The 27,358-nt window shown below is 45.3% G+C and overlaps 1 protein-coding gene across 1 annotated transcript; it reads right to left on the bottom strand.

The window, feature by feature from the left end:
- Window positions 1-203: 203 nt before the first annotated feature.
- On the bottom strand, window positions 204-26,591 carry DYNC1LI2 (dynein cytoplasmic 1 light intermediate chain 2). The gene is made up of 13 exons (XM_083164915.1): window positions 26,428-26,591; window positions 21,790-21,863; window positions 21,185-21,301; window positions 16,759-16,989; window positions 13,258-13,427; window positions 10,801-10,894; window positions 10,130-10,265; window positions 9,270-9,381; window positions 9,127-9,186; window positions 7,882-7,923; window positions 5,852-5,969; window positions 2,419-2,538; window positions 204-1,823 (listed from the first exon to the last, which is right to left on the bottom strand). Exons 1-13 carry the CDS (start codon window positions 26,511-26,513, stop codon window positions 1,720-1,722), a joined length of 1,464 nt encoding a protein of 487 aa, XP_083021041.1. The 5' UTR covers window positions 26,514-26,591; the 3' UTR covers window positions 204-1,719.
- Window positions 26,592-27,358: the final 767 nt, after the last annotated feature.

Here is a 27,358-nt window from a genome sequence, read left to right as displayed (position 1 = left end):
GACGTATGTGTATCAAGGTATTAGTGTTCCGATTATAGTGACAGGACATAAAAGAAAAACGCCCTATAGTATAAAACCTAGTGGTAAAGAGACGTACTTCTACCATAATACTTTGGGCTGGGTTACACTGCATAGAAAAAAAAAAAACTAAGTGTTTTTTTGTTTTGTTTTTTAAATCAAAAGAAAATAGAATCTACAAGATCTGATCATATAAATATTTGTTTCCAAGCAGTATAATCCAGTCGTTACTGATCTTTGCAAATATGCAAAACAAACAAAAACAGGATCAACTGCAAAACATGAGCAAGAAACATTGAATGGGCAAATAGCATACACAGGTAAACAATTGAGGGGAGGGGGGTTATGGTATATGTATAACACAGTAACAAAATATACAGTTTGTCATTATTTATTAAAACTGTAATTAACGTGCTGACTGGCCGGCCAATATGGATGGTAGAAATAAATAAATTCACGTCAAGTTCCCATGGTCGGTACAAGGCGGTTTTAAAAGCAAGTAGGATAAAATGTCACTGGTTCTTACCTGTTGCAATATATTCCCATAGTGCTTTGCTGCATTACCCATAAAACCAGTCACTGATAAAACAGGTCCCCCTCCCTTGTGCCTCTGACAATTAAAGCACTCTCAGTATTGTTAACCGCAATAGAACATGCAGAAGATACCAGCTTTGTTAACCATATAACTAAATAGAAGTCCATGGCATTAATATTAAAACATAATTAGCTAAAAACAAAGTATAATGGCAGATCTGCATTAAAACCCCCATATGCCAAGATCTATAAGCACATCCAGAGACCGGGGGGGTTTAACGGGAGTGAATGCACAGTGAAAAATAACTGGATGGTAAAAAGATAACAAAAACTTGCTTCTAGAGCATTTGCAAATAATATATATATATATATATTTATAAAAGTGACTGTTAATACAGTGCATAAATCCTCCAAGCGCCTCCTAGTGGCACATCCTGAACCTTTCTAGGCACTTGGAAACAACCAAACATGCTTGCTTTGTCCCATGTGATCACCACCGTACCACCCACCATGTGCAACCCCACCCCCCAACTAAATGGATGACCAATTCCTACCCTCACTGCAGTTTGCTTGGGGTAAGGCGAGGGATTCTCTGGAATAGTTGGATGGACAAAGATTTAAAAACCCACTCACAAGAACGTCCCAGAGGAAATAAGGGGGGGGGGGGGGGTGTAAAAGCACGAGGGGGGGTGGTCACTCTGCTGCTCTTCCTTTCTAAACAAACTTACAGGCGCAAGTCTCCCTTTACCAGACAAAGGAGCACTTTCTTGTTTCAGCATAAGATCCAACGTCCAGGCACCCCTCTCACACTATCCGCAGGGTCAGCCACACGATCGGCTACAATAGGACGACGCCGTCAAATCATCAACTTACATCTGACCCTCAAGAGATGGACTGCAAACTGTTTAAGTGCTTACGGGTGCAGAAATAAGAGGGACGTTAGCCACTTTCTGCACATGAGGGGCTAATCAGGTGGACTATTTCAAGGCAAGGTTCCCCGTAAGGGGCGCGCAAAACAGTTGAGACAAGCTAGATGGCCTGCCTCATTCCACGACGAAACCTATAGTATTCTCTGTCAGAGCAGCCTTTGTATCACAAGTCCAATATACATTGTTATTATTTGGTCATTTACATAAATGTTGTGTAATAGTTTGCTCCATAAGCGGATTAGGCCTCATTCTCCGCCAGGGAAGAATTAGCTAACACAGTGTCCGGCTGCCGGGTCATCCTGTCCAGTTCCTCCTGGACATTGGTCAGTACGGGCTTCTGTCCTGTGTGAGGAAGAAGACACATGATCAGAGGAGGCAAACGAGTGGAAGTGTGTTAAGGTTTATTAGCAACACAATGCTAATCTATGAATATATAAAAGATAAGAAGGCCTTTTGCAAACATTTACATGTGCAGCCACATGGTTTCAATGATTTTTGTGTTGACCTTGTGATCCTATCTAATTCCATGCTGAACTTTGACACTTAAAGTGGTTATTATTTATTTTTTATTTACAGTTTCTTATATAGCGCAGTATATTCTACTGCACTTTACAATTGGATACAACAGTGATAAAACAAACTGGGCAGTAACAAACGGATGTAGAGGTAGGAGGGCCCTGCTCACAAGATTACAGGCTATGAGGGAAGTGCAGCATCTGGAGCCCAGGCATGTAAAGCTATGAATAGGATAGGCAGAAGCTCAGTGATGTCACTGGCTCTCATCACACTGACCCAGTAACTGCTGGCTCAACCGACAAACCAAACCTTCATGATGTCATAGTATAGAACACTTCATAAAACAGTGTTATGGTACATATTTGGGTAAAGTAACTCTATGGATACGTAATACTATGAATACAGTAAATGTTCCGCCTACCTGACTTCTTGCCAGAGTTCGGTGCAGACCCCGGCCCTGATGGACTACCGGGTGATCCAGTCTTTTTGCTCAGGAGACTATTAAAGAAACTGGCCAGTACGCCCTCACTGGCTGCGGCATCTGTAATGGAGAAGGACACGGACCAGTTAAACCACTAGCATGTTCTAATATCCCTGTGGTAAATGGGGTCTGTGTTTTATACAGCAGCTGGTAGAAGAAAGAACCCAGGAAGAGTTCAGAAAAAGCTTGTTCCCACTGATCTGCTATCAATGTGCTTTAGAGGTTAAAGGGCTTTAACAAGGAGCCTTCCACAGCAATGTGTCTTCAGGGTGTATTGTTAATGCGCATTCATTTCGATAAGCCAGCTATACTAGACACACGCCCGATTTCACCCGATTCCGGCAGATTGTGCCAAGAAATCGGCCTAAATAGAGGTGACTATTGGACCGGATGCGAAGTGTATGGGCACCTTTCCTTTAGACTTATGGGAAAGAACAATTGCTGGCATGCATATATGCAATTATAAAACATTTGTAAAAAGAACATATTAAACACCATATAAATAAAGCTACTAGTTACAATGAGTATTTGGTTATTTACATAGTAACATAGTGGATAAGGTTATCTTATATTTGTAAATGACCCAGATGAAGTAACCGCAATCTATTTCAATCCACAAAAAATATATAAAATGACAAGTATTAATATGAATTTATATACAGTGTAAACAAGACTTAGCCGGAGGTGCCGTAGCCTTTTTGTGGCTAGACTGCACTTATGTTCCCCATTTAGGCCTATGAAAAACACTAAAAGCAGCACATATTTCATGGTAATCTGAAACACATTAGCACATCCAATTTACAGATGTGTACTTTCATATTGTTGTCTCACTGCAGTTAGTTGCACTGACCCAATGTAGCATCAGAGCGCAGTCACACTGCAGTTAGTTGCACTGACCCAATGTAGCATCAGAGTGCAGCCCTACTGCAGTTAGTTGTGATGACTCAATGTAGCATCAGAGCGCAGTCACACTGCAGTTAGTTGCGATGACCCAATGTAGCATCAGAGTGCAGTCACACTGCAGTTAGTTGCGATGACCCAATGTAGCATCAGAGTGCAGCCCTACTGCAGTTAGTTGCAATGACCCAATGTAGCATCAGTGCAGCCCTACTGCAGTTAGTTGCACTGACCCAATGTAGCATCAGAGCGCAGTCACACTGCAGTTAGGTGCGATGACCCAATGTAGCATCTGAGTGCAGCCCTGCTGCAGTTAGTTGTGATGACTCAATGTAGCATGAGAGCTCAGTCATACTGCAGTTAGGTGCGATGACCCAATGTAGCATGAGAGCTCAGTCATACTGCAGTTAGTTGCGATGACCCAAAGTAGGATCAGAGCGCAGTCCTACTGCAGTTAGTTGCAATGACCCAATGTAGGATCAGAGCGCAGTCCTACTGCAGTTAGTTGCAATGACCCAATGTAGGATCAGAGCGCAGTCCTACTGCAGTTAGTTGCAATGACCCAATGTAGCATCAGAGCGCAGTCCTACTGCAGTTAGTTGCGATGACCCAATGTAGCATGAGAGCGCAGTCATATTGCAGTTAGGTGCAATGACCCAATGTAGCATCAGAGCGCAGCCCTACTGCAGTTAGTTGTGATGACTCAATGTATCATCAGAGCGCAGTCACACTGCAGTTAGTTGCAATGACCCAATGTAGGATCAGAGCGCAGTCCTACTGCAGTTAGTTGCAATGACCCAATGTAGGATCAGAGCGCAGTCCTACTGCAGTTAGTTGCAATGACCCAATGTAGCATCAGAGCGCAGTCCTACTGCAGTTAGTTGCGATGACCCAATGTAGCATGAGAGCGCAGTCATATTGCAGTTAGGTGCAATGACCCAATGTAGCATCAGAGTGCAGCCCTACTGCAGTTAGTTGTGATGACTCAATGTATCATCAGAGCGCAGTCACACTGCAGTTAGTTGTGATGACTCAATGTAGCATGAGCTCAGTCAGTCAAACTGCAGTTAGTTGCAAATACCCAATGTAGCATCAGAGTGCAGCCCTACTGCAGTTAGTTGCAATGACCCAATGTAGCATCAGAGTGCAGCCCTACTGCAGTTAGTTGCGATGACCCAATGTAGCATCAGAGTGCAGCCCTACTGCAGTTAGTTGCACTGACCCAATGTAGCATCAGAGTGCAGTCACACTGCAGTTAGTTGCAATGACCCAATGTAGCATCAGAGTGCAGCCCTACTGCAGTTAGTTGCACTGACCCAATGTAGCATCTGAGTGCAGCCCTACTGCAGTTACTTGCACTGACCCAATGTAGCATCAGAGCGCAGTCACACTGCAGTTAGTTGCAAATACCCAATGTAGCATCAGAGCGCAGTCCTACTGCAGTTAGTTGCGATGACCCAATGTAGCATGAGAGCTCAGTCATACTGCAGTTAGTTGCGATGACCCAATGTAGCATGAGAGCTCAGTCATACTGCAGTTAGTTGCGATGACCCAATGTAGCATGAGAGCTCAGTCATACTGCAGTTAGTTGCGATGACCCAATGTACGATCAGAGCGCAGTCACACTGCAGTTGCCTCAATGCAGTGCCAGAGTGCAGTCAAGCCAGGTACACACAGGAGCAATATCGGCCCTATAAGTAGTTTCCGGCAGAATCAGAACGACATATCGTCCGGATCATTTAGTCTGTGCGAGCCAATTTACGCATTCACATGTCCTTGGCGATATCATGTAATGAAAGATGGAACAAGGGATTGTTCTGTTCTTCATCAGTTCGGTCTGGTGTGTACCGCTGATACACTGGTGTGTATCACACTCACACTGATAGCTGCGATAAGACAATGCATCTATCTGATACCAGTTTTATACCCTCCACTGTACAATTACACCATGTGCATCACCATTACTTATCTATATATAAGGGGGAAGGCTAGTATGGATACCAGATCCCTGTCTGGGATTCCCTCTGTCAGGATACCAGCTTTTGTATTGACCGTGGGATCCTCACCGCCGGTCATAAGTTTGTATTCCATAAGGACTGTGGAAGGTAACAAGAGCAACCAGAGGAAGCCCTGGTAAATATGGGGAGAACATGCAAACTCTACAAATCTTGTGCCTTCTATCAAATCGAATGTAAGCAATACTTCAACGTGTTTTTCATGTACATTTAGCATGGATTACCGTGCAAGTCATCCAGACTTCTTAATACAAGTGAGTAGGCTAAACTGGACCATTAACAGTAACGTGTTCTATCTGGAATCTGTTTCTCAAGCCTTAAACCACTTTTCATAATCCCCTGTAAATGAGATTTGTCTCTCCGCTAAGGAAGTTACGGTATTATAAGGGTCAGCTAGGCAGAGATTTCCCTCTGGCTTACCAGACAGGTGTAGAAGGGACTTAACACGGTACGACACTTACTCTTAATATTGGGATCTGGTTTCTTGACAGCGGCCATGGGCGAGGAGCTGGGCACAGTGGTGGTACCAGAACGGCCAGGGGTTCGAGGGGACCCTGTTGGAGCTCTGGCTGGAGACTCCTGAAAGACGAAGACATCTATTAGGGTTCTCTAAACATTTTACTTATTGAATGTCCATGCTCTGGGGTACATAAATAGGCCTCATTGCATCTAAACACACCTTAGCCCTCAACGGTACAGGACTATTCATAGGTGGCAGCAATAAGCTGGAACAGAGAGGCAGATTTATTAAGCTCAGTGAAGTGATGTGGCTATTACTTTATCACCGGCCAATCAGCTCCTAACTGTACCCTTTTAAACCCAGCCTCTAGCTCAGTGGTAGCCAACTACGGTCCTCGAGAGCTACCAACAGTTCACATTTTCCAGACAACCAAGCTGCTGCACAGGTGCACTCGTTACTCACTGAGACATTTTCAAAGATCCACAGGTGGAGCTAATTACTTCACTTGTGATTCTGTGAGGAGATATGAAAAACATTAACTGTTGGTAGCTCTCGAGGACTGGAGTTGGCTACCCCAGCTCCAGCTTAACAGCCAGCAGCTGATTGGCCAGTGATAAAGTCCCAGGCACTTTATCACTTCTCTTCCCTTATCACTGCTACATGCATCTACCCCAGAGTTCCCGAGTCCACCTACCCGGTCTCTCCTACTACGATAAACTAGAAGAAATTACAACATCATGACAGGTCATATTGCTGACAATGCACATCATGATGAACTGCAAGGGGCAAATTTACTAAATTGTGAGTTCCTGGAAGAGATGTCACCCATAGCAACCAATCCAATTCTATTTTCCTCTAGTAAGAATTAGATAAATAACAATGGGCTAAATCTTTCACTTCTAAAAACTCACACTTAAGTACATTGACCCCCAAGTGTCCTTCAGTACGGACCATGGTTATAAGAAACTTTCAACTTGTATCCAGTATCTCTGGAAATGAGATAGTATAGGCTGAAATATATGTTGTAATAAATAAACCATCTCTAGAAGTAAAAGGTGCGGCAACCGATGGATGGCACCTCACAAGCATCGCTGTATGAGGAGGGGAGGGGGGGGGGATCTTCCCAGCGACACTGACTGAATAAGGGTTTTGTATTAATGTTTCTGTGTCAGGCTCACACCCGGCAGCTTGTGACCAACACGCTGCTCTGTTCTCAGGCTATTGGTGCTGTGCTGGCAGATTGCCGTCAACACATAACGAGATGGGAGGACGGAGACGCCGTCTCTACACGAGGAGACCAGCCTGGAGCCTCATACCAAAAATAACCAGGGGAACGGGAGAGTAAAAAAACAAAAACAACCCCCCCACACACACACTTTTTAAAATGTTCTACATCCTAGATGCAACTCCACAATTAATCAGACCTAATCCATCCTAAATGCTGAAGCAGGACCATGAATCCTCTCTTGTCTCTCCACATCTGCAAATCCCTACACTGCTGCCAAGTTCTCCAAAGCCAACTCTTTCCTGTATCAGGTCCTATCCCAAGCGGATACTGCCCCACTCTGGCTGGTTTCCCATATAAAGGTCTCCAGTTACCAAACAAGTGCCACTATCTCCACCTGCTTTAGCATTGTCCTCTTCTTCACACTGTAAGTGGTAACCAGCAGGGACCCATCTACCCAGTCTCATGTTTGCACCTAATTTATCTGGTGCTGCAGAGCTTTGTGAATCCTTACAAACCATGAGGATGTTGGTAAGCCATTAAAAGCACTAGCATATTAAAAACACAGCGACCAGTCAGAGCTTTGGTTGCATCCAACGTAAAAGGTGCCAAATTATATCACAGTGACATGGAGTATAGTCCAGTAACTAGTCTGGTTAATGGGACAAGGGTCTAGCACCTGGAGACATGGATCACTTATGGCCTGTAAAATGCAACCACATACAAAAACCACACCCTGCCAATATAGCGTCCGGGACCTGCCGCTGTAAGAAGCGGATTTCTCAGTCATGGCCAGTTGTACTCACCGAGGCTCTTGTGGGAGTGGCCGGCTGCTTGGCCAAGTAAGACTGTTGAAAAAGGCAAAAAAAAAAAAAAGTCACAAATTTCTCTTTGGCTAAATGGCCGATACATCTAAAATACAAATATATGCAATAAAAACATAAAATAAATCTGTCGCACATTCACAGTTATGCTGAAGCAAAATTACCTTGAGAGAAATTAGAATTTGGGCAGGTTTGTCCTGCCCCAGCAAAACCGACCACAGGAAGCTATAAGTATCCCTCCCTCACCTCTGCTCCAGCGTTAGTACGCCGGAGCTTCCCTGCCGCCGCTGTCCCCGCTGCATTAGCCGGCCGCCTCTCACATTCAGCAGTGACGGCGGCGGCAGGCTGGGTGATGTTCACGGCGGCTCGGGAGGACTCGGGTGCCTGAACGCTCCCGAGTCCCCCCGAGCTGCGCCGACCATACCCGAGCCTGCCGCCGACATCACTGTAAAATGAGTGACAGCTGGCTGGCGGGTCAGGGGAGCTCCGGTGTGCCGATCGCCGGAGCAAAGGTGATGGGGGGGGGGGGGGGACGACGACTCTATGGCTGTAACGGGGGTGGTCCCTAGAGGTGCTGCGCCAGTGGTGGACACCACTGGCGCGCACCTATTATATATTAGTGGTATGCCCGGAAATTTTCTAGAAAGTGCTAAATAAAGAAGTAGACTCTGATTGGTTGCTACGGGCAACATCCCATCTTTAATAAAACTCTCACCTTAGTAAATTTACCCCTATGCTGTCTATGCTTTTTATCACCATATATATGAATAAAAGCCGGGACAACTATAGGGACAATTTGGAATAGACAGAGCAATGGAAAGAACCTTTGTTACCGTCCCAGCACCTGACAACTTCTGCAAACACTGATGTGTCTGGTAGTTCCCTGCGCTGATTTATCAGGGAGTACACACTACACCAATCACTCAGCATATCAGATAGACATTCTGATACCCAGATTGATTGTCCGATCACGGTGCAGCCCATAAATATACGGAGCAGTTTCTGGCTCTGTGTGCAGTCTTCAATGGATCGGGAGATCAGGTAGGGCCATTGCGGCCATTTCCAGGACAATTACACTGCTAATGTTCCAATATATAAATCTATACAATTATCAGTCCGATCAGATGATAATTTAAGATAAGGCAAATTGTATAACCCACATGCAATAATCCCATAATCACTGTGTAAATGTATACATGAGAAAAGGTGCATTTGTTGCCCCCATACCTGCTGTTTCATCAGAAAGACCTGCTCATCTTCTGCTGCTACCTCCTTATCGTGGACGAGCTGGGGAAAAGAACATGGGTTACAATGGAGACTCATCAGGACAGTATACAGCGACAGGCAGTGAGTGGAGCGCAACCACTGACCTTTCTTACAGGCGGCTTTGCAATAAAGTCTTCAAAGGCATCTTCAGGTTTGATGCTAGAGAAATTTTCATGTAAAATTCCTATTTTCTTCTCGTTGTCCCAGCCGGCAGGACTAAAAGGAGACACAGAAGGTTATAGGCAGCTGAAATATGTACCCAACATTTGAACCTAATGGGCAGATGAAAGCGTAAGGCCACCATACACAGGTCCAACTTGTCTGAGGGACAAGTTGGACCTGATTTGCCAACGTTTGCCCCCACATGATGCTCCAGCTCCGGGTAAATCCAGCAGTGGCAGTCCCCAAGGGAGGAGGTATAGCTACCCTATCTGGGGCAAACAGCACTCAACTCTAGCCTCTCCATACCACCACCAAGCTGCCGACGCGGTATAGGCTGCAGTAGTGGTGGGTGGGAGAGCTCTCTCAGCCAATCACTGGCCTCCCATTCATTTGAATGGGAGTTTTGAAATCTGTCCGCCCTCCGCTACCGCAGCCTCTCTCTCGGATGTCAAACAGGTCCGATTTGGCCAGATCCATCGGAATTGGACGAAAACAGGCCAAATTGGACCTGTGTATGGGCACCTTTAGATACAGTGGAGAGAGCAAAAGTACCAGAAAACCATCTGCGGACTTCCATGTTACAAGCTGTGTTTAAAAGTTCAATGGTACTGTATCACTTTCTAAGCCCTGATAAATCTGCCCTCGAATATGAAACAGGCGAGGGATCACAATGGTGCGTCACAGCCCACACACCTGTATCCCAGGTGACCTTTGAAGTCTAATGATTCTACTAAGATAAACTGGCTAAAATCATTTTATTCAAGGGCAATTATACATAAAACAAAGTACATATCTGACTCACATAAACACAGCGTCCTTCTCCACGACTAAGGCAGGCGTGTTGTAGTGGAACCCATAGGTTTTATGGAGAATGTATTTGTACAACAGATCCAGGTTCTTCTCTTCTTTTACAGAAGTATAAATTAAGGCAGCTCCATCTGATGGTTTTATGTAAGGAAAGTATTGAGCATCGGAGGAGGACAAAGAGCGCAGTCACGCACAAGAACGCATCACTGTCATATACATTGGTTTACAGCAGAGCATCACTGACAGATAACGTCTAGTTCTAGTTTGTTGCGCCAGTTTGGTCATGCTGGTATGTGATGTACTGAATCTCAAGGTGAACAGTCTGGCAGATACACAATCGTTCTCTCATAACATAAACCTTTATACCACCCTAAAGCAAACATTTTCTACAGTGGAAACCCCCACCCCCTACGAATTAATAAGGGTGTCTTTTTATTTTTTATTCAACCCTGTTGATCTTTGCCATATCAACCTATTTCAGGTGTCGACCTAAGCCCTGAAGAGCTTCAGTGGTCGACATACATTGGGTCAACTCGATGACCCATACCATCAACAAAATATCTGGGAAACTATGCCCAGGTCTCCTCCGCACTTGTACAGCAATAGGGGTCTGCTCTCCAGTACAGCAGAATTACATGTAGATAGAAGGTAGAACAAAAAGGATACACTGCAGGCAGAAACTCCGGATGTGAGACTGGATGAAGTCGAAATGTTCATCTCTGTAGTCATGTTCCTTTTCCAGCACACTGACTGCATCACACTGAGACACAAGGCAGGGACACGTTTAGCACCAGATCATCTGCAAGCCCTGTTCTAACACCGTCCTTATGCTGCTGCAGGACACACCACACAATATTCTGGGAAGAGTCTTATGGACCAATCACATCAGACAGCACTGAACCCTGCATGCACAGCTAGAGGAATACTCTACTAACTGTATAGAACAGATGTCTGTTTAGCTCAACATGAACTTTATACCCACTCTGCAGTCCTCCAAGTCCTGGCTGCGGTGCTGCACCACGTTCTGGCTGTGGGATTACCTGCCGGCATTTGGTGGGGACTAAAATGCGATATACCGTACCAATCATAGTATATAGAGTTATACTACGTTGTACAGCACTATGTAGTCACTAATAGGTGTTCCAGGCAGAGTAGGCAAGTATAACCCAGGAATGACAGCAAGCAGAACCTACTTCTGGCATGATATGGAGACATGCGGTTTGTTTATGGCAGTTATCTAGAATGGAATGTAGTTATAAAACAGGTAAACATGATGGGGGATTTTAGGTGGAGTTCTCCATTAGGCTGATGTCACGCAAGCACTTTAAACATTTCCCATCTAGAAAAGTAGCAGAGGTCACGTCACCTAGACTGCTTTGCGCTGACACACGGAAGGGAACGGGGAACACTCTCCTCTGGTCACACAGGGACTATTGAGCTGAGAGGATGCTGCATGCAATGCCCCCTGGGTGGAGAAGCTCCCGTGGGACAGGAGATGATCTTTTCCTATTACCGTCAATGTGTCAGCACAGAGGGATTTGCAATGATGAATACAAGCACTTTGCTTGCTGGGACATCTTCAACGTGCCACCATAATGCCAAGTGTAAACCTGGACATTAATGATCAAACACTTCTATATAAATCATTACTGTTCTGTCAGGCACTAAGAAATAAGCCTCAGCTGGAGCAACCAACCCTAGGACCTTATTATGGTCCACACACATGCATTGCGTGTGGACTTAACGTCTGTTGGCCGCAGTGCTGCCCTCCCCCACTCGCACTCACGATCCCCCTGCAGGGCTGCGAATGGGTAATTATGTAAATCATCCATTCGCAGCCTTGGGTACGGGGGAGAAATCATTCGACGGTCAGCTCCCATCGAATGATTCCTCCAGCGCAGGCAGATCAGAACACCTCTCTGGTGTCTCTGATCTGCGAGCGCCCTGTGCGGGAAGCAGACGGGCAGCTGAAATCGTCCGACGTCAGCTGCCCGCCCCCTGAATCATCGCCGGATTTCCCTGGGAATGCCCAGCGTTTTCATGGGAACGCCCATGGGCTGTGTCACCCGCCCTCTGCCCACATTACTAGGTATGAGCGGTATGGCGAACATGTAGTTTGACGTGCCTGCTCGCCCCCTACCTCTGCACATGCGTAGAAATTCGTCTGCGCAAAACATCGGTCCCAAGATGCACGGGGGACAAAACAAACCAGAATAACCCCCCAGACCGAACAAAACCAGAATAACCCCCATAGTCTGTATAGACAGCTAAGCACAGGACAGCTCACACTGCACCTTGGACCTGGGTTATTTACAGGTCGACTCCTTTCACACTAAAATCTCGTCTGCCCAGCAAGTCACTTTAGATGCTCCCTAGAGGCGGGCCTCCAGATACACAGCCAATCAGCAACTTTCAGAGGTATCCCAGGTCACACTGCAGTCGATCCGGATCGGTCCTGAGAATAACCCTGGTAGCGAACCCCAAGTCCAGCCTTTCGCACAGACATGAGTTGTACTGGCTTGCCCCTGCATTAACCCAGGTTATCTCTGCTTAGTGCGAAAGGGGTAGTATTTTGCCAGAGACTCAGTGAAGCTCATTTAGCCCCACTGCCTCTCCTGTGAAGGAACATATATGGAAGCCAGCAGGGAGAGAACAGTGCTGTAATGTATACACAGGGCACTCGGCAATGTAGAGATTCAGGGGGGACATTCAATCCCCCCCATTATTTCCGATGGGGGAAACAGCGGCGGGTGCCTATTCAATGCAGTCTTTCCCGACAGCATTGAAGAGGCAGATCGACAGACCAGGCCCGACTTTAAAAGGGCCTGCTTTGCAGAGAACGGACGTGAATTGTCGCAATCACGGCCGGATCTCGACAATCCACGGGCCTTTACGCAGACACGCCCCTTTTTCTCAGATATGCAGGTGGGCAAAACAACAGGCCAGGATTTGGGCTGTCGGGACGTATTGACAGTCGTGACCCGGAGCTGAATACCCCCCCTTAATGTGAATCCAGAACCTGAGTCCGTAACATAAAACATAGCAGGGGTCATAGCTGGGTGCCAAGTGCTTCTGTACCTGGATGTAAGAGGTCCTATAACTGCAAATCAAACCAATACTAACCTTCGTGCAAACCACTAACACTGGAATGCCAAGATTGTGAGTGAGCACATTGTCCCCCAGTGGTAGGATGACATTGTCATCATCGGCGCCAGACGCTGTAGGACCTCTCCTCTGCGGGGATCCTGAGGAGGGGTCTTCAGGCTCCATGTATTCCTGGAAGTCTTTAACAACTGCGGAGAAACACGAAACGGTGTCAGTGACCCCAGGCTGTAATGGATGAACGTGTCACTAGAACTACAATAGATGGGGATACGTCACGGACACAGATGTTCTGCTGTAACAATGCTAATGCACTATTAGACGGATTTCTGAAATCACACTTGTGTTTAGGTGACAACATCAAGACAACGACACAATTGGGAATCCTTTTACAGCTAAATCACATTCCTAAAGACTGAAGGTTGGTGCTCTACCTGTTATAAAGGCTGGGACATAATCCCCATAGCCAGCAGACAAACAGCCTGTACTAGACAGCTCCTGTAATGCCAATATTTGCCCGGAAATTGGAGGTTGTGCATGTTATTACTTCTACAAACATTCAAGACACAGATCTATAGAGGTTGAGTATCCCTAATCCAAAATGCCCGGGACCACAAGCATTTTAGAGAATGCATTCCATATTTCGGGATCTTGAGGATGCTGCCCACAAAAATGCACTTCTGTTGTATAAACGCATCAAACACATGAAATACACACAAATATATTTTATTTGTGCATGAAACAAGGCTTTAAAACATGAAACAAAGTTTGTGTACAATCTCAGGCACGGAATTTGAATGACCCCAGCAGTGTCAGTTACATATCATGCACCCAACAGTGCCAGTTACACATCATGCGCCAGCAGTGCTTTTAGAAAAAAAGAAAAAAAAAAAGCACATTCCTGTATTTATCTATCTATCTATCTATCTATATAAAATCAGAAAAAAAGAGACACGGCTAAATAACATCTCACAGATTGATTTCTTTAACTAGGAACAGATTTAAAAATAATCCAGGGCCAAAAATAGGAGACTGGCGTAACGTCAGCCTGATAACAGCCTGAGGAAGGAAACTACGGCTACCACCGGTGTCTGAGATAGTGCGCACAGAGCTACAGGGAACAGACTCCCTCATTGTAGCTGTATCAGCACCGATCACACAGGAATTGTTCTACAGCATACACACTGCATAAAAAGGCAAACATTTACATAACAAAAACATTAGCCACACACACACACACACACACACACACACACACACACACACACACACACACACACACACACACACAAGGCCAGGGTGTCTTGTATGCTGCTAAAGGCTTGTGACTCATCAGTGACTTCTGTCTGGGATATAAGCAGTGTAGTGGAATGTTCCGCTCCTGCTAAAGAGCGTGCAGATGGCCATCTGCCTTATCACAGACATGTGAGTATCCCAGGACGCAGACACCTCCCTACCATGTAACACCTGCCACTCTCAAGCAAAATCGCACAGCCAGGGAATCTATGGTGACTAAGCTTTATTTAAAAAATAAATAAATCCATTCTCAACATTGTTTTATATAAAAGCACTGTAATAGCAAACCAGAGGTGTAATCCTGGACGGGAGCCATGCAGTGTTACACGCACAGTAAAACCACCAGGTGCGACGCCTTCAAGTAGACTTTAAAATGCATCAACTCACACAATGCCGCGAACACCACACACACACACACACACACACACTTAAGGGACCTACACACGTGGAGATGTGCTGAGCGTTCTGAGCGATACTAGATCGCTCAGCACACAGAGGTGTCAGCGCTGTGTCAGGATCAATGTTCTCCGGTTAGAATACTGACCCTGATTGGTGATATTACTAGATGCATCCAGCGTGCTGGATATTAATTGCTGGGCGATAGAGACGCGCAGGGCCACGTATAGCTATCGCCCCTACACACGGAGCGATGTAGGGGCCACAAGGGTCAGCTCACGCTGCGCATTTGTCAGCACATTATCATAGTCAGATCCTCTCTGCAAACCCCACAGGCTGTGAGCAGGATCTGCCTCCTGTAGTTAAGGCGAACCAACGATGCGAATGCTTTCCGGCAGCTTCTGCACCTAATTAAGACTGTACCACAAACTGGCATCTCCAAGGATTCATTGCATTTGTTGACTCCCAGTAGAGGAGAGGTTTTTGTACATGAAACTGTATATATTGTGTTTTTGTTGGGCGTTACTATTTATTTTATTACCAGTTATTTATATATATATATAGCGCACACATATTCCACAGCATCTTAAGGAGAGAATAGTTGCACATTCACATCAGTCCCTGCCCCAGTAGGCTTACAATCTATATATTCCCTATAACATGTCATTTTGTTGTGAACCAATTAACCTACCAGTGTATTTTTGGAGTGTGGGAGGAAACCGGAGTACCCAGAGGAAACCCACACAAGCACGGGGAAAATATACAAACTCCACACAGTTGTAAAAATACCCACAATCATTGTCAGACAGTCAAAATAATGACAAATAGTCCCAATTAGCGCTGTGCACAGGAACCGACCTGCGGATCGCGCAGTGTGGCACAAAATGAAGCTGTACATGTTTACCACTGGCGAGGTTCAGCAGAAGATCTAACCTTGCATTATAAAGCAGTAATGGTCACACCTGTGAGGTAATCTCCTTTAGTAAACATCTCTGGAACTATACAGACTCTTACCGCCAGACTAGAGAATCCCCGCTCATGTGTGTTGGTTCACGCCTCTCCCTACAGGCAAAAGCGTCTGAACCCAGTGGACAGATGTATCCAACAAGGACCAGCACACACAGAGCCTCGCCTATAGTCCACATGCCTTTATTAAGCACAAAAAACCTGTTACATGATATTAACCCTTTAACTGCCAAGTAAATCTGTCAATATTGGTGTGAAAATCGCCAAGAAAACATTTGTATTCATCATAATGACCAGTAATGTTACCTTATAAAGGAAATGGAATCTTATTTACACAACATTTTGTATTTATATAACAAATGTGAGCGACGCTGGCATTTTTTTGTGGATATTTTGAACATCTCTCACAGAGACGTTGGCACTCAAAGGGTTAAATTTATGGCAATATCTTCAAATGATTATTACACAAAATATATCTTAAGTTTATTCAAGTATTGCCGATTTGCAGCCACTTAGCGCACCGTGTTCACTGTCTCTATAGGAGCATTACACAGCAATCACGTCTCCCTTGGTGATATCACTTAAATGTACATCCTGGGTAAATTAAACCTCAAGCATCCTATGTTACTTTGGGGTAGATGTATGAAGCAAGTGAAAAGGGAAGAGAAGTGAGCCAGACAAGCAGCCCATGGCAACCAATCAGCTGCTCTGTATAATTTTATATTATGCAAATGATAGATGTCACTTCAGTGCTGATTGGTTGCCATGGGCCACTTCCCCTCCCTTATCACTGCTTCATACATCTACCCCTTTGACCGCCCATGTGCTAGCCCACCAATATAATAATGCACACCAGACACTTACTCTTCTGTTCCAGCTCTCTCATCTCCTCAGGTGGGATCTTCAGCTTGTCTATATGCTCTCGTAAGACGCTGACCCACTTTAGCAAAGATTCCATTATTGTCCAGGGCCTGGACATGTCCCCCACAAACACAGCCACTGTGTCACGGATTGTGTCCGCAGAAAGGGCAAACTTTAAAAGGCCTTTGTGGTACAAGTCTCCATCCAAGATCCACACATTGCAGCGCGTATGATCTGTAGATGGAAGCACATAAGACACCGGCATCAGTTTCTTCACAAACTCAGTCTATGGGTGGGGCTGAACCACCGGGGGCACCAGCCAATCACACACATTTAGCATAGCCACTTTGATTCTGTAGAAATTATGGTATAAAATAAAATAAACCTCTAAATATGTTTCAGTATATATATTTTTGAAGTGTAAGCATCACCCCCATACTGGGTGGCATAAATACCAATAGCGGCACGATTTACCATATTGGAAGAACAAATTGTGCATTCTTCTGCGAATTGGGGGCAGGCACTGGTGTCACCTGCCAGCCCCGCGCAGGCAGGGGCACGCCTTCATTCGCAGGGGTCCATCCAGCATTCATATAGGCACGCCCATGAATCACTGGGAGGACCCCAGCGACTGCCTCCTGCCTGTCACTCAATCTTCGAATGCCCCGGCTATTGAAAAAAACTTGCCAAAGGTGTTCGCACCGGGGGGGCTGAACATGCGAACACACCCACCATCAGAGACGGGGACAAATTTGAATTGGTCCCAGAGTGCCTTGTGCCTCATACCTCAATCATGAGTGAATACAGTTATAAATATGGCTTAACCCACAAAACTCTGTAGTAGACGGAACCCTTTTTTCAGAGAAGGAAAAAGCACAGCACCAGCCTGGGGATTTAGATCACCCTTATTTTAAGTGAAGGATGATATCACGCCCCACAATTACAGCTGCACATCACACTCCGTTGTGTAAATCGCTACATTTGGCTTCCAAAACAAGTTACCTGAGACTAGGCCTTGTCAGCATCCTACAAATGGAGACGTACACAGAACAGCATGTGCACGCGTACACGGAACTTAGCTCATGTGCCTGGCACTCCAGCCCGAGCTGGATCCCATTATAAAAGCTCTCATTGTTTTTTGGACAATATCATCCATAATTTGTCACGCAGCTGCTGCTTGGCACCGGCGGGTGTCGTAAATAGCTGGCAATTAGCTGTGGAGAGGAGGCGAGCCGTGTATTGCTGGCTGCAAATAGTCTGGTTCACTAAAATAGGACCTGATGCTGCTAGATTATGGTAATGCCTTAAAAAAAACAGCAAAAGCTCGCTAGTTTATAGGGACAGCTATGGAACAAACATACACTGCACTGGCTGAGCTGCGCCGTCAGCGGCAGGATGGATGGAGGTATGTGCAAAGAATGTACATACAAATAGTGGCAGGTGCTCAGTTAGTTTAGGAATACCATTCAGGTGCATGGAAAGGAGGGTTAATACTGAATAACAACCCATGGTTTCTCCCAGCTCACTGACTGGTATTAATAACCAGTCTAGAACACTATATGGTAATAGAATTTAGAGATATCGGTTACATATATTTGCGCAAATTTATGTGTAAGCCCCAAGCTGTCGTAAAGAAACCATGGATTTTTACTTATACCGCGTTCTCATTGCCAGTGAGAAATACACGGCTTTTACCCAGCATTAAAATGCAGGGGACTGCAGGGACGGACCCCCGTTCTCACTGCAAGGCAAATTCCCGGGTGAAGAAGTTCTACCCAATAATTTGCCTTTTAACACAGGTTTTTATGCAGTGAGAACGGGTCAACCCGTGTCTGCATACCCGGATCTCAAACACGGGTAAAAAGAAGGGTTTTACCCGTGTATGAGATCCGGTTATGCGACCCGTTCACACTGCAAAAAAAAAAACGGGTCGGCATGTTAGACCCGGGAATTTGCCTGCAGTGAGAACGGGGTATTATATGCACAGATTGTGCAGAATGCAATCTCCCTGCAGTCTTTCAGCATCTTTGCGCTGCTAGGAGTCAAATGCTCTGGCTCACACGAGGCGTGGCCGATAATAAGTTTGTACGAGTCACAGCTACAGAGATAACGGGGTTGATTTGCTAAGGTGGGAGGTCCATTGAAGATGGGACGTTGGTATGGGCACTGAATAAGATTCTGTTGTTTTTCTAGGTGTTCACCCTTTCAGTGTCAAGTGAATTTGTCAAACAAACATTTTTATTATCATACATCAATGACCTGTAATGTTTACCTCATACAGGAAATGTAATTTTTTTTTTTTTTTACACAACATTTTTTTTATTTGAATTTATATAACAAATGGGAGCAATGCTGACATTTTTTTTGGATATTTTAAACATCTCTCACAAAGGTGTTGACACTCAAAGGGTTAAATAAGAAGTGGTTGCTATGGGCAACATCCCATCTTCGATATTACTCCCATGTGTCACTAGCTGTTAAACTGCCACAAACCCTTAAGTGGATCCAAGGTGAAATGTTACTAAGCATTTAATAGTTTTGTGGTACTATACACATATATTCTATAGATCTGAAATATAAATTTAGCATATACATTTGACATAAAGCATGTGGGGAAGTGAGATACACCCCTTTTACACCCAAGAGCCGGGTTGCACCCGGGCTTTTGGACCCAGCTCCATCCAGAGTGCCATCTGGCTTTTGACCCCTTTCAAACAGCCTGAGCCAGCGCTGACAGCATCTTCCAGCACCTGCTTTTCCATTGTAGTGAACGGGTCCTGGGATGCATTGACCCGGGTTACCTGTTTACATTGCACCGTGATCTGAGTTGAACCCACGTTCAACCCAGAACATTTGACAGGTTCAAATTCCGGGTCTCACGACCCAAGTCAGAGCTTTTACACTGCCTTCGACCCGGGTGTTTGCACGCTCCTGTCTAAACACCCGGGTTATTAGCACTGGTGTAAAAGGTGTAAAACAGAACACTCAGGGGTCATTACATAATATAGATTTAACAATGGTGACAAGGGGGGGGGGGGGGGTTAACAATTTGAAAACAACAAATTAATCATCTACACTTACATTTTTAGGGGTGGGGGATTAAATTCTTTTAGGCACTTTAACTAATGAGGATCTGACAACATAATTTAAATGTTGCCCTGCACTGACGCAAGTGCCAAGGGAGACATTTCTCCTCACAGCCTTCAGAGTTGGCAAAAAGAAACATGTGAAAGGTCCATGGTTTGGGCACTCCAAACAGAAGTTTAAATGTTTTGTGTGGCTAAACCATGTGCTTTTCTGCAGCAATAAGCGCCTGGAGCTACAACTCAATTATTTAGCATTCAATAAAACCCACTATACATAGCAATATATAATTTATTCTTTAAAAAAAAAAAAAAAATTAAAAATCTAAAAAAGAATTAAAGGAATAAAACAGGCCAATCTGGGATATAGGCGAAGGGGCCCAGTTGTTAAAAGTACTGGAGCAGTCCATATCTTATTCTTGCATCAGTGCACTTTCTGATGACAGTTGACACAAATAACTGGTTCTATATGAGACAAATGCATCCTAATTAGTATGCCTTCAACAAAGAAAAAAAGATGGGAGTTGGGTGGGATAACACACATGGGGGGGGGGGGGGTGGGGGTACTACTTCCCCTTTGATGTAAACAGCAGTGGAGTATTTTTTAAAGGAGGGGCACATATCAAACTATCCATACAGTACACGAAAACTACATCCTAGGGTCAAAAGGTACCATCCTCGGCAGTCTGCGTTATGAATACACCTGTTCTAGCAAACATTAGATGAACACCATCTTATTTTATATTTCAGTATGCAGGGCTACAAGGAATAGCCCTTTACGGGTAATGCAGTTAAACATCCAACAAGGAACAACCTTCCATGTGCAAGTGTCCAATGTAGAAGACAATTGGACATATTAATCTGGTCAGTCCAGAGGATGATGGGGGTTCTGCCGTTATGGAGATTTAGGGTTACTGAGCAAACATCCATGCATAATAGGAAGGTAGCAGAAGTGAGGAATAACAACAAAAACATGTAACTTGGGGCCTTATTTTAGTTCACTCTTTCTGACAAAATCCTTCTTAGATGGGCAAAACCATATGCACTGCAGGTGGGGCAGATGTAACATGTGCAGAGAGAATTAGATTTGGGTGGGGTTTTACTTCAAAGTGAGATCTATATTGCAGTGTAGAAATAAAGCAGCCAGTATTTTCCCTTCACAGAAACAAAATAACTCACCCAAATCTAATTCTCTCTGCACATTTTACATCTGCCCCCCTGCAGTGCACATGGTTTTGTCCATCTAAGAAGGATTTTGTCAGAAAGAGTTAACCAAAATAAGGCCCTTGGTGAGTAGACCTAAGGAAGAGACTTCTAATTATATTCTATGGAGGGCAGTCACTCACCATCTCTGTCCTCATCATGAATGGTCAGATATAAATATTCCAGGCCTCGCCCTTTCTTGTTGTGCTCAGATCCTTGTAATTTGGACATAAGAGTAGTCTTTCCTGAGCCGTCCTCCCCTGTGCAGACAGAAGTGTGAAACATCACGTTACTATGTCCCCGGGGTTATAATAAAGCAGCCTGCAGAATATATATATCTGGATTTTCTAACATACATTGGAGGCAACCAATGCCCAGCCCACATGATCTCTGCATCCACTGTGTATAGGTATTGGGTGCAACTCAAAGTCATCCCCTGAATAATGCATTTAGGGCATGAGTCATGAAACCAGTTGTAGTTCGGTGATTTTTTGCACAACTACAACTCATGGTGAATCAGGCCCTTAATGGCTGTATATTAAGTATAATCAGGTTTTAGCAATATATGGCACCCCAATGGCTGTGTAACTAATTCCTATAGTTCAAGCTGGCACCCGGCACCCTGTAGCAGAACCAGGAGATAAAGTAAATATATCATCATGACTACAGGTCAGGAAGACCATGGAACATGATGGAATGGACGTTGACAAAATGTATTATACATGTAAATTATATACTAATCACTCACCAAATACCAGGATATTTTTCCCAGACGGCAGCTTGGTTCTCGCCCTAATAGACACATCACTGAGAATGGATGACCTAGAAAAAGACAAAGATGGGTTACATTGCGGTTTATCATGACAACAACATTGAGCGGTTCACACTGGTATATATACAATGAGCGGACACATAAGAATTAATGAACACTTTACTATATGCCGGGTTTACGTTCCTGCACCTTGATTCTATCTCTGCACATGAAAAGGGGCCTACACATGGGATGCTAGATCACTATGTTGGCTCACCAAGATCGTTCAGCACACAGTGATGTGTCAGTGCCAAGTGCCGAGCGATCAGTCAGGGCCAGTATTCTCCGGTGAGAACACTGGCCCAGAGCAATGAATATCCAGCTTGCTTGAATAACCCAGGACTGTAATCCGTCTAAGCCAACCAGTCAGAGAAAAAGAGGCATAAAATTTTAGGAGTGCCCCCAAGCTAACAACAAGCGTGTGCCAAAAATGGGGCATGGCCTGGTGTCCGCTAGAACAGTGGTTCTCAACCTCACTCCTCCAGTACCCCCACACATTTTCCAGGTCTCCACACATATTTGCAAGTGAAATAATTAGCTTCACCTGTGGATCTTTTAAAATGGGTCAGTGAGTAATGAGTGCACCTGCTGAGTGACCTGGAAAACATGACCTGTCGGGGGGTATTTGAAACACTGCACCATGATATCCCCTGGTATAAAATGCATTGGAAAAGCCAGAGTCATATTATAAACGACCACTCCCCTTCCAGGCCAACCTTATGTGTCATTCCTGCCTCCCCATACCGCTAGAGCAGCCCTTCCTGTGTCACTGGTCCCTTACTTGTAATGAGCTCAGTATATCAGGATGGATTAGTGCATCCTTTAGCCAGAAATCACTGCAATGCTACAAGTCTTAGGAACCCAGAAGCCTCTTGGAAAGGGCACTAACCACAGGGACCAACTTACTACCTGATCCATCTGGCAGGCAGCCAAGAGGGATGGGTGGGAGACGGCTGCATTCCGTGTGCTGCTGACTCTTACGGTTGCTACCTGTATCCCACAATGGAGGGGAGAGATGGGCGCACTGTGGCGTTGTGCTGCTGGCACCGGCTATTAAACCGGTACACTGCTCACAATGCCAGGTACCCGGTGAAAGCTTTCCGTGTTGGGAGCTGCATGTACATAAAGAAAGAGCCACGGAATGACCACCTCTGCTCTAAGCGATACAATTAAGGATGTACCACATCCCTGCCATCAGCTCTGTTGTCACTGCCCCACTCCTCAGTTCTGTGAGCACTAGAGGTCGATAACAGTTACAGGATGTTGCCATTTTGGTGCTGTGCTTCGTGGGCGTATATGTAACAGAGAGAGTTTCAGGGCCATTAGCATCTCCGTAATATCTCCACTTGTGGCAGAAGGGTGTGGTATGGCGTTCCAACAGGGGTATCCCAACGGTCAGTATCCAGACGTCGTAATCCCGACTGACGGTGCTCCGACAGGACGGAAGAGTGCAAAGAAGTCCCTTGCAGGCTCGTTGCACTCACCATGCTGCAGTCTCGGTGGCTCGCCAAAGGTTCTATGCTCCCTGTATGGGGGTCGTGGACCCCCACAAGTGAGAATAGCCCCTGTGAGTTGTGATCCCCCCTATCAGGCAGTCATCCGGCACCCATGGCAGAATGGGTGGAAGTGTGTCGTGGGCATGCAGAGGGAATTGAGCCGGATCATGATTCATGAGTTGCAAGTGCACATAGATCAGTCTGATTTCAGATAAATTTCTTACACCGGTCATTGGGTTGGTGCAAAGGAGCGCCAATAACCTACTTTATAAAAATGGAGTGTTGCAGCCACATACAAACATCCAATGGGCATATACATGCATTTATTTCTCTGCACAAATCGTTTGCATAGTTGTTTCACAGCTCAATGGCCCCAAGTTTTTCACAGAGTTGCTGGAACTTAAGGGGCGGGCACTGTACAACACGTAACTGGCACTTGAGGGGTGGCACAATCTGTGTTACAGTGTTCATAGCACCCTTCCACTTTCAAAATCCCTGCAGTTTCTCTACCTACCTGGGGTGTCGTCCTCTGCTGTGGTGCTTCTAGCACAGACTGGTCTGTATTTCAGCACTGATATGCAGACCAGACCTGTGCTAGAAGTCCCACAGCACAGAGCGACACCACAGGCAGAGAAGAACTGCAAGGGTTTTGGAAGAGGCAGGGTGCTACAATGAACACTATGATACATGTAGCTGGCATATGGGTGGGACAAAATGTTGTCCTTTTAAACAAGTGATTTTTAAAGTGCATGTGGTGGGTATTTCACTAGCAATCATTATTTATCCCTGAGCATTATATGTATCGGATGACAACCTTTAGTTGTAGAATTGGTGAGCGGTTATGTCTTATATATGTAATCTGCTGTACAAGTTTCTTCTTTAAAAAAGAAAATGAGAAAAACGGCTAATGACAGAATATTCCCAAAGTAGTGGACTTGCTACTTCTCCAGATAAATCAATTTGGTGTTAATTATAGGTCCTGACGCATCCATTAAATCAACAAAAGCCAGCCTTAAGTAGCAAGAATAACAATTATTAATTTTGCTATTCCAGCACATTGCCTTCAGTGCATAAGTGTGGGCAATAAACACAAAGTAGCAATTCCTCACAAACCAATGCAATCTAAAATTAACAAAAGTAAAAAAAAAAAAAATTCATCAAAAGCAGGATAAACTCAGCTTGAGAAGCCAGGGTGTGGTATTTCCCAAGACAGGAAAAAAAAAAGTTCAGAGCCTTATAGTTTTTTATGAAAAACAAATTAAAACATTTTTTTTAAACCATGCATGACTACAAACTAATCTTAAGACATCAACTAAATGCTTCAACTCAAAGCTCTCGTATGTAGTGATTTCAGACCATTTTCTGAGCGATGTTACTTAATTCAACTACATCACTCATAAAATGCCCCTACATCGCTGTGTGTGTCGGGACAATAGCGATGCACAGCCCTGCGCATTGCTATCGCCCTGGCGACTCATATCCAGCACACTGGATAAATATATATATAATCACCAGATGTCAGGGCCAGTGTTCTCACTGGAGAACACTGGCCCTGACAGATCGCTCAGTGGTACATCGCTGTGCAGCGCAGTGTGCTGAACGATCTAGAATCACTCATCTAAACACATCACTATGTATGTAGGCCCCATATGGCCCATACACACTGGGCGATTATGAGCTGGAAGCAGTTCACTTTAACCGTTTGAGCTTCTTTCAGCTGAAAAGCCACCCAGTGTGTACGGGCCAGTGATAAACTGTGAGCGCTGATGTGCGCTCCTGCATCATCGCTGGTCACACCCGCTGGCTTTCCATAGCACCCTGCTATGGAAAGCGGTCCACCCCGGGAAAATCGCTTAGATGAGCAAAAATTGCTCAGTGCGTATGCACGGAGCGATTTTCCCCATCATTGCTGTGTTTACATGCTGGTCAAAAACGCCCAGTGTGTATGCACCTTTACTGTGAACTACATATCTCAGTGCATGCTGGGATGTGTAGTAATTCAGCAGCTAGCAAGCCATATGTTGAATTCCATTGCTCACCAATCTTATATTGCTGCAGGGATCTAAACAAAGCAATACAGCTGCTATACATAAACATGCATCTGCAACAGACCGTAGAAGCATCTCTGTTACATACTGACCAATGTAAACACACATTAGGACCACATTGTCTACAGTGCACACAGGAAAACTCTGCAAACATCTAGCCTTGTGATGCTCCAGCAGCTAGTGAAGACCTCACACCAATGTGAAAAGTATAAATGTATGTAAGAATAACACTGGGTTACAGGCTGCATAACTAAGTGACAGGCCTGTCATACATCAACCCATCACTTCACAGGAGGATTTACTATCCTGGACCAAGAAGAGATAAAGGGACAATGCAGACTAAGTAAACTTAGCAAACCAATCAAACACATTCTCTATTTAGAAATTTTCTATTTTAAAAACACGGTCTGACACAGAACTGATAAGTGCTTACATGGGGAAACTATATAACCTTTTGGACAGGAACAACTTTAATAAATACTTGCAATAAACCAGTACTATAGTGAAGGATGCAAAATGCAAGAACACAGAACCCATGTATATATTAGTCCTGCAGTTATCATACATTCATTCACAATAACACAGGACACTGCATGTACAGGCACACCCATGTGCAACATAATCATCACATGCAATACATGATACATGCTAGAAGTGACTGTACTGTCCTGGCAAAGTGACATGTGTCCTCTATCTACAGGTCCACAGATCGCATGCATGAGGAGACATTATTATGATGATGATGATGTGGGCCCTAGGTATTGTGGAATTACAAATCCCAGCACACCCAGCCAGTGTAGTACACATGTACTGCCATACATACATAAGCCCTGCTTTGGGTAATACCAGTCACCCAGTTCCCCCCAGACCAGTCCCCCCTCCTGTATGTGCTCCAGTCAGGGTGTATACTGTCACCTCCCATATTAGACAGTGACAGGGGCAGATTCATCAGAAGCATCCATACACATAGGTCCCTATTGCAGCCAGTTACAAGCTCCCGAGGCCGGCTCCGGCCGGGCCCCCCTCCTCACCACAGGCTCTGCCCCTCGTCTTCATCGCCCCCCGTTCCCGCTGCCTCCCCCCGGTCAGCGCCCAGCAGCTTCCTCTCCGCCGCCATCTTGCCACTGCGGCCACCACAAAGAATGACATCACCCGGCGCTGTCAAGGACCCCGCTCTAAGACTGCCCCGCGAGGTGCCGGTACCAGCATAGCGGCCCCTTGTGACGGAAAACACGGGGAGATATTCCGGACACGATCTTGGCACGGCTCTCGAGACATTCTGCGTACTAATGCGGTTTTCTAGTCAGAAATGTCCGCAGTTTATCGGCAGGCGCCATTGGGGACAGCTAAAGGTCTGGGTCCTGAGGGAAGTGGGTGAGGTCATGGCTGGAGGAGACGCCCTGCGACCTCACTGCCACCTGCTGGCAGCTTGGTGTCACTGCATGAGTTATTGCCAAGACATGTCATCATTACTTAATTAGTACTTTTATTCATGTGTGTTCACTATCCATATTCCCTGTGACACACAATGGAAGCTGTACAAAGCATTAACATAAGGGACATGGTAAATAAACTAAAATATATATATATTTTTTTTTTACATCAGATCCAACATCATGTACTGCCCATAAACAGTATTCAGATCCTAATGATACATACCTCCCAACAGTCCCGATTTTAGCGGGACAGTCCCGATTATCAGGGCGTGTCCTGCTGTCCCACCCGCGGGCGGCAGTGTCCCGCGGTGTGGGGGGCTGTTGGGAGTCCCCCCTGTCAGCTGCTAAGCAGCGGGGAATAAACGTTGTGCGCATGCGCACAGCGTCTATTCCCGCAGCCAGGGGGCTGGGGGCATGGCTAGAGGCTCACAGAGCCTCTGGGTCATGCCCCCATAGCGGCAAAATTGGGGCGTGGCCTCGTAGGAGAGCCGCGAGTATAGGCCACGCCCCAAATTAGGCCACACAC

This window comes from Crinia signifera, chromosome 11 (genome assembly GCF_055691185.1).
Source record: "Crinia signifera chromosome 11, ASM5569118v1, whole genome shotgun sequence".
Lineage (NCBI taxonomy): Eukaryota > Metazoa > Chordata > Amphibia > Anura > Myobatrachidae > Crinia > Crinia signifera.
Note: the sequence above shows the minus strand (reverse complement) of the source record. Positions and strands in the feature narration are given on the sequence as shown.